This window comes from Jatropha curcas, chromosome 3, assembly GCF_041381405.1.
Source record: "Jatropha curcas cultivar XTBG-Jc1 chromosome 3, XTBG_Jcur_1.0, whole genome shotgun sequence".
Classification (NCBI taxonomy): Eukaryota; Viridiplantae; Streptophyta; class Magnoliopsida; order Malpighiales; family Euphorbiaceae; genus Jatropha; species Jatropha curcas.
The window spans coordinates 6305821-6317775 of NC_143153.1; the positions used below are offsets into that span (position 1 = coordinate 6305821).

Consider the following 11955-nt stretch of genomic DNA (forward strand, 5'->3'; position numbering starts at 1 on the left):
AGAGTATTGTTACTCTTCTGGAATTAACAGTTGGGGACTGTTGTTGAAGCAAGATTCACAAGCAAGGATTGTGATCTTGATTGGTCAAGGACCGTTGTGCATTGGTTAGTGCCAGGAACACCAGTACCTTATGGCGATTTTTTTTGGAGTTGCTAATAGCATCGAGAGCTAAATAGCAACAATTACGGGAACTGGAGTACCCGTATGAGATATTATCTCTTAGGTCAAGACTTATGGGATATCGTCGGAGGAGATAATGCTACACCACCAGTTGGGGATGCGAAAGCTCTGAAAGAGTGGGAGACAAAATGTGGGAAGGCGATGTATGTGCTGACAGTTGCAGTTGAAGATGAGCAGATGCAACGGATCAAGTCGGCTAAAACACCAAAGGAAGCATGGGACATTCTCAAGTCTGCTTTCGTCAAGAAGAACGAAGAAAAATTACAACGGCTCGAAAATGAGTTATTCTCAATCTCGCAACAGAACCTCATTATAAGTCAATACTTTTCTAAAGTAAAATCTTTATGTGAAGAGATTTCGAAATTAGATCCAGACAACGAGATCAACGAGACAAGGATGAGGAGGATCATCATCCATGGTCTAAGACCTGAATTTAAGGGTCTTGTGACTGCTACTCGTGGTTGGGCTACACAACCAACCTTAGACGAGTTAGAGAGTATCTTGTCCAATGAAGAGACTTTAGACGAAAAAATGTCTAAAGTAGCTTTGAAGGATGATGAGAAAGCTCTCTTTGCTAAAAAGAGGGGATTTCGAAACATTGCGAGAGTAAATGGTGGAAAAGAAAGGAGCAATCAACAAGGATGGAGAAAGCAAAAGTGGAGACCATCACAGCAAGGGAGAGCAAGGCCAGGATAAAGGAAAGACGACTGGCGAGAAAGTGATCGTTGTTATAAGTGCAACAAAAGAGGACATTTCGCCCGAGAATGTCGAAGCAGAGGAGTAGAAGGAAACACAGCATCAACCCAGAACAAGCAACAAAGTGATGAGGAATGGGATATTCACGATGTTCAAGAGGAAGAATATTCACCACAGAAGCCAGTAGAGATGATGATGAAAGGACACGAGCAGGAGTCGTCATTAATATCTGTAAGTGATAGAATCAACTATGATGATGATTGGATAGTTGATTCTAGAAGTTCTAATCACATGACAGGAAATAAGGAGAAATTATCAGATGTATCTGATTATGATGGAGGTCGTGTTGTAGTCACAGCAAATAACACGAGATTGCCAATAGCTCACATTGGAAAGACAACCATTGTTTCTCCCTTCAGTAAGGAGAAAATGGAGTTACAAATGGTTTACCATGTGCCAAGGATGAAGAAAAACTTGCTCTCTGTATCACAAATAGCAAGTGCAGGTAATTATGTGGTGTTCGGTCCTGATAATGTTACGGTTTATCGCAACCTTAAATTAATCGGAGATCCTGTCATGGAAGGACGACGAGTAGAATCAATCTACGCCATGTCAACATAAGAAGCCTATGTTGATCGAACAAGAAAGAGTGAGACAGCTGACTTATGGCACGCTCGTCTGAGACATGTCAGTTATCACAAGCTTAAGGTAATGATGAAGAAGTCCATGCTTAAAGGTCTTCATCAGTTGGAATGCCAAGAAGACACTATATGTGCTGGATGTTAATATGGAAAAGCTCACCAACTTCCCTTTAAAGAGTCAAAACATAGAGCCAAGGTGCCATTGGAGTTAACACATTCAGATGTTCTTGGACGGATCAAGCAACCTACAAATAGTAATATGAGGTACATGATTACTTTCATCGACAACTACTCAAGATATGTTTGGGTAGATTTCATGGTAGAGAAGTCAGAAGTTTTTGAAAAATTTAAAGCTTTCAAGAAGAAAGTTGAAAAAGAAGTCGGGAATAAAATTAGATACCTTCGCACCGACAATGGTGGAGAGTACACGTCTGACGAATTCACTAAATATTGCCAAGAGCAAGGCATTTGAAGGCAATTCACATGTCCAAGAACACCGCAGCAAAATGGAGTTGCTGAGAGAAAGAATCGACACCTGGTGGAGATTTGTAGGAGTTTGCTCCATGCGAAGAATGTGCCGGCTAGATTTTGGTCAGAGTGCATGAAGACAGTTGTGTACGTCACCAACAGACTACCTCAAGCATGATTGGAGTTTACATTCCCATTCCAGAAACTGTGGAACATTAAACCAACTATAAGTCATTTTCACGTTTTTGGATGCATGTGTTATGTCTTCGTTTCGGATGAACTTCGAAGCAAGTTTGACAAAAAGGCACTCCGCTGCATATTCGTTGGTTATGATGAGCAAAGAAAAGGCTGGAGATGTTGTGATCCTACAACTAACAAGTGCCATATTTCATTAAATGGGGTCTTCGATGAGACATCATCTTGGTCATCTGAAGCAACTCTACTACCGGACTCAAAAGAAATTCAAGAAAAAGTTGAAAAGAAGATAGGAGAGGGAGAGTTCATCCCAGAGAAAGGTCAAGGAGAGCTATCCAGAGTTCAAGAGAAATCAAAGAGCCCATGGAAGATAGGTGCATATGAACAACAGCAGCCAAGTCAAGAAGAATAAGATCCAGATTATCCTCTACATCGGCGATCGGGTCGAGAAAGAAGGCCTAATCCAAAATATGCAAATGATGCTATAGGAGAGATAAAGGAGCCAACAACTTATGAAGAAGCATCAAAGAAGATGGAGTGGACTACTGCGATGGAAGAAGAAATTGCTGCTTTGGAGGAAAATCAAACATGGGAATTAGAGCCAAAACCAAGAGATGTGAAACCCATCTCTTGCAAATGGGTCTACAAAATCAAAACTCACCCAGATGGATCAATTGAGCGATACAAAGCAAGAATGGTTGCTCGTGGATTTTCTCAGTAATATGGCTTCGACTATGATGCGACATTTAGTCCAGTTGCCAAGATCACTACTGTGCTTGTATTACTAGCTTTGGCAGCTAGTAAGTCATGGTCTTTGTGGCAGATGGATGTGAAGAACGCATTCTTACCTGGTGAAGTTGATTGTGAAATCTACATGGAGCAACTACTAAGGTTCAAAAGTCGTGAAAATCCTAACTATGTATGCAAGCTAAGGAAAGCTCTCTATGGTCTAAAACAAGCACCAAGGGCTTGGTATGGCAAGATTGCAGAATTCCTTGTCAAGAATGGATATGTTATGGCACTAGCAGACTCCAGTTTGTTTGTGAAAAATCGGGAAGGAAGACTAGTATACGTTGATGATTTAATAGTCACTAGCGATAACAATGAAGAGATTCAACTCATCCGAGAGAATTTGGCTACTCGTTTCAAGATGAAAGAGCTAGGAAAGCTCAGGCATTTCCTTGGATTGGAGATAGAAGAAGCCAAGGAAGGATTGTACCTCGGACAACAGAAGTATGCAAGAGATCTGCTGAAGAGGTTTGGAATGATGGAATGCAAGCCAATATCTACTCCAATGGATGCTAATGTCAAGTTGTGTGCTCATGAAGGGAATGATCTCGAAGATGCTACTATGTATAGACAACTAGTGGGAAGCCTAATCTATCTCACTATAACACGACCGGACATTTCTTTTGCAGTTGGAGTAGTCAGCCGATTTATGCAGAAGCCTAAGAAACCTCACTTGGAAGTAGTTCGAAGAATATTGAGATATGTCAAAAGTACAATCGATTATGGGATCTTTTACAAGAGAGGTGAAATTATCAAGTTGGAAGGATATTGCGATGCTGATTATGCAGGAGATCACGACACTCGGCACTCGACAACAGGCTATGCATTTAGTCTTGGTTCGGAAGTAATCTCTTGGTGCAGCAAGAGACAACTAACAGTGTCACTTTCCACAACAGAAGCTGAGTATCGGGCAGCAGCAACAGCAGCTCAAGAAAGTGTTTGGTTGTCACAGCTTATGAACGATCTGCTTCAACCCATCGACTATCCAATTCCGTTAAATTGTGATAATCGTTCGGCTATACAAATGGCTGAGAATCTGGTGTTTCATGCGAGAACAAAACACGTGGAGGTTCATTATCACTTTATCAGAGAGAAGGTTCTACAAGGAGGGATTAAAATGAAATATATCAAGATAGAGGATCTGTTGGCTCAAGGGTCAATTTCTAATCTCGGATTTTGATGATTAATACAAAACAAATAAATTTAAATTATGTTATTTGTGCTAATTTTATTTTATGCAGAATTACTATGAAAAGATATTGTACAAGGCAAGTCCTACATTGAGTGTGAAGATTATCCGAAGATCCTAGTGGTTAGGTATTTAGGATATTTTGTAGGATAGAAAGAAAATCCATATATGAGCACAAAAATTTATTTTTCTCTCAAAAATATTTTTCGGAAAATTAGATTTCTTCAAAATAATTTATTTTTGAAATATTCCTTAAATCGAAGTGATTTAATTTCCTAAAACTAAAGAGATTTCTTCTCCAATGTTTTTGGTAATAAAATCATACACTTTTCGGAAATACCTTTTGAAAGATATAAAGTATTTAAATTTATTTTCTTACCTTAAAAATGAAGGAGAATCTTAAAAACGAAGGAGAATCTTTTTCGTTTTTAGTAAGAGCATCCTTCCGTAAAAATATTTTCCAAATATTGCTACCGAAAATCTTTTGTTTAAAGGAAAGCAAAATCGTGTTTTATTCTCTTACCAAAAAGGATAAAATAAATTTTTGGTAATAAAGATTTTCATATCTTCTAAATAAGGAAAGAAGATATTATGATTTCAATCTCTTTCCAAAGGCGACAGCTTCTTAGCTCTCTATATAAAGGAGCTTTCACGTCTTGAACATTGGTGAAGTAAGTGTTTTTGTTTTAAGAGCTTTCTCTCATTGATCAAATCTTTATCTCTCTAAAACTTACTCTCTACCCCCATTTTTCTTTTCATCTCTACACTTAACGTTTTCAATATTTAAAGTGAAAAGAATTTTTACAATTACATTTGAAAAACGGTTCTGTGTTCTAATCGATCTTCTAATCTGATAAACTGTTTTTCCTATGCTTATATGCGCGTTTCTTTCTGTCTATTTTGATTGTGTAATCTATAGTAGACAGGCTCTTATTTGATTAAACTTTTGTGTGTAATGGCTTAGGTAGAAGCTATTGTGATAGAGGTTATCAAGCGACCTTCTCCTTGTGTGAGATTTTAATGTCTTGAAGTGAGTTTCTGTACTCTGCCAAAAACAGAAAGGGTTGAGGTTAACTAGAACCTTTGAAAAATCTAATGGGACAAAAATGGTAGATCTAGGTGTTGATCTATTGCCATGTACTGTTGGTTTGTCTCTTACCCTTAAAAGAGATAACATAGTTGAGGATCTCAAGATGCATCTTGGGGAGTGGATGTAGGCGAGTTAGTGCCGAACCACTATAAATCACTGTGTTCATCTTTTAATTTCTGAAGTTTGCTTGATATCACGTTTATTACACCTTGTTGACGCGTGATTTTATGCCTCCACCTGACCCGATGATGATATGAGGACAAGGGATAAGGTATCACGATAAACCAGAAGTGTTTGAACCAAAAATTGAATCAAACCACCCAAAGGAGCCTGACCCATGTTAGGGTTGCGTCACGCAGCTAGTACTTGCGTGACGGCACTCTTAGTTGCGTCACGCAGCTCTAACAGGGCTGACACCTCTGGCGCGCGCCCGTGCAACGGCCTGCACTGTTTGTATGGATACGCGGCAACTGTACGAAAAGTAAGTCGCGTCACGCAGCTTATACCCGCGTGACGCGACTGCTCTGTTGCCCTAGCCATATAAATACAACATTTTACAGCAAAAACGGGACTTTTTTGAGACTTTTCTCTCATTTTCTTTGGACTTCAATATTTTAGGCAGAAATTCTTGATTTACGGCTAGGGTTTCTTCCCCAAGAACTCAAGTGAGTAACCTTGAGGAAGATTAAGCCATTAGATATATAGATTGAAAATTAAAACACAAAAAAAAAAAGAAGAAATACAAAAAGAGTAAAAGAGAGAAAAGGAAAAAAAGAAACATTTATTCTCCAAAAACTTGATAACAAACACCTCTGGGATCGTGAAGCAGTGTTCCTAAATTAAGCAAAGTGCATGCAATCTTCGAATCTAAGGGTTATGTAATCATTTAAACCTTCTCTTTTCATTTTTAGTCATTTATTGGTTAAAAATCTCATTTTCATAGTATTTAGTTAGTTTGGTATTGGTTAAACATCATTTTGCCTATTTTTGAGTATTTCTGAGTTGTGTTAAACCACTGTTAACGAAAAGAACACACAAAAAGAGTAGTTTGAAAGGTAGGTGCGGACCAGAGCAGTCGCGTGACGCGGCTGTTCACGTCCAAAAGTCTTTGATTCGGACTGGACCACCCGCGTGATGCAGCTGTTTGTATACTCAGTATATTTTTATTCTCAGATTTGTATTTAACGTGATATCTTGAATAAATAATCAATAAATTTGAGGATTTGGAATAAGTCACAAACAGTTCCGTCACGTAGAGAGGAGTCCCGTCACGCGACTGTTCTAAATGCAAGTACGAATGACAGAGTTCCGTCACGCGACTGTTCTTTATAGAACAGCTGCGTGACGCAACTGTTATGAATTCCAGAATAAAAGACAAGGGCTGCGCCACGCGACTGTTCTTCCATAGAACAGTTGCGTGGCGCGACTGTCTCCCATTTCCAGTTTATCTTTATTATTTTATCTTAATTTTGTTTCATTAAGCAGATTTTCTTTTGAATCTCGATCCGGAAAATGATCAATAATGGGCAAATTGAGTCTTAATCAAACCAAATAAATTAACTATTGATGATTATGAGATTTTCTTTAGAATTTGTTTCTTATTGTTCATTATTGATGTTATTATTAAACTCGGTTTGTGGCTCGCCTTTAACCATAAGGCAAGAGCGGGTCTTTTTATTTTATTTGATATGTATGGTGGATAAATGATGGATGTGATGTTTAATGTATGAATGAATGCAATGGATGAGTTTACTTGGGACGATTAAATAATTTTTCACATAGGAGCTCGGTTCGATCCATTCGGGTTGGGTTTAAATAATTGGCTTTTCTAAAATAAAATCAATTAGAAATCGTAGGTTAAAAGAGGCCGGTTTTCCGGGCGTCGGCTTCTAACGGGCCGATGTACCTAATTCCCTTACCTAGAATCGTACTCAGTACGCCTGACTAGTTTTCTTTCAAATAATTTGGCCTTAAATAAAATTGGGTTAAATGAAGTCACTTTTATAAAATAAAATTGGAAACGGTCCCATTGCCGAAATAATGGGTGCGACTAAAATGATTTATAAGACCGATTTATCGGCACCGCATATCCAAAAGGTTTTCTCACCTTTTTAAAAAACAAAATAACAACCAAATAAAAATCAATACCGATTTTGCGTTTTTCAGGGGAAAACAGTTTGGCAACTTCACTGGGGATTTTGCCCCACTAATCCCCGGTTGTTTTTAATAAACAATGTAGTGATTGCAATTAGGAATTGACTCTAAAAAGCCTACTTTTCTAAATAAAATTGGTTAGAAAAAGTCGATGGAAAATTATTAATCGTCCGGATGTGTTTAATTGCTTTCTTTTTCCATTCATAGGATTTTTGCATTCATTCACATTTCTCTCTTCTCATCTCATTCTACCCATACTACCCTTCGGTACTGGTGTTAAATTTGACGATGGATTTAGGCTAGACCATGCGATTTAGGTGTATCCATCCGAGAATTAACATTACTACCAACCGCAAGCCTAGTACCTCGAAGGTGTGTCAAAAGGAGTAGGCCCAACAAAGCCCGAATCTGTGAACCCCTTTCCAAAACATCAAATGCATGTGAATGCATATGACTAAGGAAGAAATGCACGTGATATGTGAGTCGCCACCTTGTTTAATTATTTTAGGGTAAACTAGGAAAAAACCCTAAGTGACTCCAATTTTAATTAACCTAAATGCTAGATTAATTAACCCAATGATTAAGGCATGGTCTACGAACCCGAGGTGGATCCCGAGACTATGTCATGCTGATGAACTAACCATGAATGAATGCTTTGCAGGGTGATTAATGTGATTTAGACCAATGAAATGTGATTTTGACTTGCCGCTCGGGGTTAAATCCCAAACGTGCCTACGTACTTCCGTTTGAATGGAAGATCAAAGTCGACGTAGTTTAATAGGCCTTTTTCGAAGGGCTTTGAATGGGGATGCTTTATGCATGAGTGTGTGTATGCTTTGTGCATTTTGTTTAGGCGTTTTGCCTGAAAATTGATTGTTTTAGGCATTTGATGCCAAAAGTGTTGATTTTAATGGCTTTTAGCCAAAAAAAGATTGATTTAGGCAATTGTTGCCAAAAATTGTTGTAATTTAGGCGATTGTCGCCAAAATGCTTGATTTAAGGCTTTTAGCCAAAAGATTGATTAATTTGAAGGCTTTTAGCCAAAAAAGGTTGATTTAGGCAATCTGTTTGCCAAAAGATGATCATTTAGGCGATTATTGCCAAAATGATTGATTTAAGGCTTTTAGCCAAAATAGGTTGACTAATTTAAGGCATTTTGCCAAAGAATTGATTCAAGCGATTTATCGCTGAAAGTAGTTAATCTAGTTTATAGGCAATGTGTTTGCCAAAAAAATTGATTAACTGAATTGTAATGTAGGCAATTTTATTGCCAAGAAGAAAACGTGTTTGAATTAAGGCTTTTTAGTCACAATTATTGATTAATTGGACTTAAACCGAATTTTGTTCGAAATAAAGGCAACTTTACCATAGTTATTGATTAACTAGGCGTTTTTTAGCCAATATTGTCGGATTTAAACTTAACACCACGATTATTGATTAACCGGGCGTTTAGCCTAAACTTATTTATTTGAGGCAGTTTATTTGCCTAATGATTGACGTGAATGCTTCTATGCAGTTATAGAATTATTAGGAGTAGAAGAGAAGAATGTATGACATGCTAAAATTAAATAGGCAGAGTTTAGTTCATGTACCTGATTTAATCGTCGATCGCTTCTTAACTCCAGGTTAAGCTCCTCGTTAAGGGAATATTAATTAATTTAATTTTAAATGACCAAATAACAAAGTAAGAAAATAATAAAGGTAAATAAAAATGCAAAAAAGCAGTAAAGAATCGCAAGGAGCGTAAGGGAGAAGGAGCGTCCGTCAACACAGACTGAGTGAGTAAAAACGGAGGCCCCGGGGCTGATTTTATAGGAAAAACGAAAACCGAGGGCGGTTCTGCCCGCCCTGGAGGGCGGGCGTGCTGCCTTTTGAGGGCGGGCGGGTGTGCCCGCCTGGGCAGGGCGGGCTTGCCCGCCTGGGACGGTCAGGCGCGCCCGCCCTGATGGGCGAGCGTGCCCGCCTGGGCCGGGCGGGCGCGCCCGCTCTGCTGGGCGGGGATGCCCACCTGGGCCGAGCGGGCGTGCCCGCCCTGCTTGGGCGGGCTGGACCGCCCTTGAGGGTGGGCGGGCCTGCCCTGTAAGGGCGGGCACATTGACCCGTGCCTTTTTTTTCGCTCCAGAGGCTTTTTCGGGAGTTCTGGACCTCCAAAAAATATTCCGGGATCAATTTTGTGATCCTCGCAATTTTTCGGACGTTTCAAGTACCTATTGGCCTACTTTCGGCGAACTTCCAAAATGGTCTTCGGTCCGACCGGACTATTTGCAGTCTGGGAAAACAGGCTTTTTGAGCCTCAAAATTTGAATATTCACAGTTGTCCCCCACCGGCGACCATAAAGATGATTTATGGCAGTCGGTGGTTGTTTGAAACACAAATTTTGGAGGCGAAAAAAACAGACGCGTCCAGAGGACCGCCTTTTGGCCCCTTTTTCTTTATAAATAGCTCAAATTTTTCATTTTTCATTTACTCCTATCTCTTTACTCTAAAGATCTCTCTCAAATTCTCTCATCCTCCCTTCATCCATGGCTTCTTCGAGTTATAGTAGCGATGAGGATTTTCTAGAGTCCCTGGGGATTTCTCTTGACGAAATCCGTGTGATAGCAGATGTCGACACTCATGCTTCTGTCACCGGTGTCTATGCCCAGGTTAGTTCCCATGTCACTCTCATTTATTTATTATCTAGGCCTTAGGCCAAATGGTGAAAATTTTGGGCCTCTGTGGCCTGATTGTGACTTTTCAGGCCTTAGGCCAAATCGTGATTTCTTGGGCCTCTGTGGCCGAACTGTGAAGACAAATTTTTCTGCACTTACCGTCTTACTAGTATGCATGCTAGGGGAGAATTGAGACATTATCCTTAGTAAGAAACTAAAGAATAATTTTAAGCCATTTTACCTTTTAGGATCCAAACATTAGGCTGGATGTAGGCGAGTCCTCTGTTGCTGAGATCCCAATTGACATACTCGACCATAACAGCCCGATCGGAGCCATCATCAGTCCCTCTCATCTGGACTTTTTAAGACATCTTGAGCTGGGTAGGCAGAATTACAAGAGCCTACTGGGTGCACTGGCTGAGAGATGGTGGGACACCACCAACACTTTCCATTTCCCTTGGGGTGAGATGACGATGACACCGACTGACTTTTCGGTGATCTCCGGGATTCCCTTTGGCACTCGGCCGATCGAGCTATATGATGATTGGAGGACTGAGGTCACCCCTGATCGGATGATGGAGCTAATAGGGATTGACCTGCCCCGAATTGTCAATCCTAACTCTTCTGCCCCTGTTCTGAGTATTTCGAGACACTGGCTATCCCTCCAGGCCCCCGACATTTATGCTAGATACAGGCAGGGAGAGCTAACGGCTACTCAGGTAGCTAGATTCACTCTGTTGCTGCTATTTGCCTCGACCTTCTGGTCTAACAGGAAGGAGAAATTTAACCCTTCTATTCTGAAGAGTTTGGAGGATTTGGCCCATCTTACTGAGTATGACTGGGTCGGTGCTATTCTGAGCCGCATGTATGATGATATGTGCGATCTGAGCCGAGGCCACTGTAAGCTCAGCGGGACCTACTATTTCTGGGAGGTAATGTAAAGAACATGTTCCCTTTCTGTGTTGTCTCTTTTGTCCACTGATCCCTTCTTTCGTTTTGCAGACTTGGGCTTTTGAGTATTTTCCCTACATCCGCCCAGAGCTGACTCATACTGATCTTGGATTAGGGCTGGTACCTTTGGCTTGGAGGTGGTACCGAGCAAATCACCGGTCTGTTCTACGCAAGAAGTCTTTAGGAGACCTGCGGACCTTCTTCGATACTTGTACCATGGATCAGGTGAGTGCTTTTAGTTCTCCTTGAGTATGTGGAAATAAAAAGTATTTATTAACACATTTTGCTTCTCCCACATAGGTTGAGGTGGGGGCGATGAACGCCCGACTCCAAAGTTTGATTGAGGCTGATCCCTATTTCCGGCGATCAGAGGCCTTGTCTCGGCGGCGGGTTGTTCTGTCTCATCCTGTCTTGAGATGCTATTATTTGGGTGAGAGAGTGGACTTCCAGATTAGAGGCTGCCGCTCCGTTCCTCATCCTCCTCCGGAGGACATGCGAGCGGGCAAACAGATGATTCTTACCGAGGCCCATACTGAGGGCATTCCGCATATGGAATTTATCCGGAGTGGGGATTATGATGAATTTTGCCAAATGTTTCTGATGCAGCCTATTGGATCTCGGCTTGACAGTCTTTCGAGGTCGACTCCTTCCCAGCCGCTTGGCACTCGTTCTTCTCGGGCTTCAGGCCCTTCGGCCAGGACCCCAAGGAGGAGGCCTACTACCCGTCCCTCTTCTTCCACTCCGGTGGAGGGTCCGTCTCGGGCTGGCCCTAGCCATTCGGTTGGTGCTTTCAGGGTTCCTCAGGCTATTTTAGAAGCTGCCGGGCCAGTTCATCCGGGCTTGGCCAATTTGCACCTTCCATACAGCATTCCCTATTACACTCCTGATGGCACTTCGTCTCTCCGGGAGGTCTCTCTAGGGCGTGTGAATCGCCTAGCTCTTCCTCCTGA

At 41.0% G+C, this 11955-nt stretch overlaps 1 protein-coding gene across 1 annotated transcript; it reads left to right on the forward strand.

Annotated features, from left to right (window-relative positions):
* The first annotated feature begins 204 nt into the window (after nucleotides 1-204).
* LOC149497425 (uncharacterized) lies at nucleotides 205-1497 on the forward strand. Its single transcript, XM_089718903.1, has 2 exons — nucleotides 205-866; nucleotides 957-1497. The coding sequence occupies exons 1-2, from the start codon at nucleotides 205-207 to the stop codon at nucleotides 1495-1497; spliced, it is 1203 nt and encodes a 400-aa protein (XP_089575029.1).
* Nucleotides 1498-11955: the final 10458 nt, after the last annotated feature.

What these genes read in the sequence shown, in the direction of transcription:
- LOC149497425 (XM_089718903.1), top strand. Translation starts at nt 205, where the DNA reads ATGAGATATTATCTCTTAGGTCAAGACTTATGGGATATCGTCGGAGGA. An exon ending in TCACAGCAAGGGAGAGCAAG is followed by an intron (nt 867 to 956) that starts GCCAGGATAAAG and finishes ATGTCGAAGCAG; the next exon opens with AGGAGTAGAAGGAAACACAG.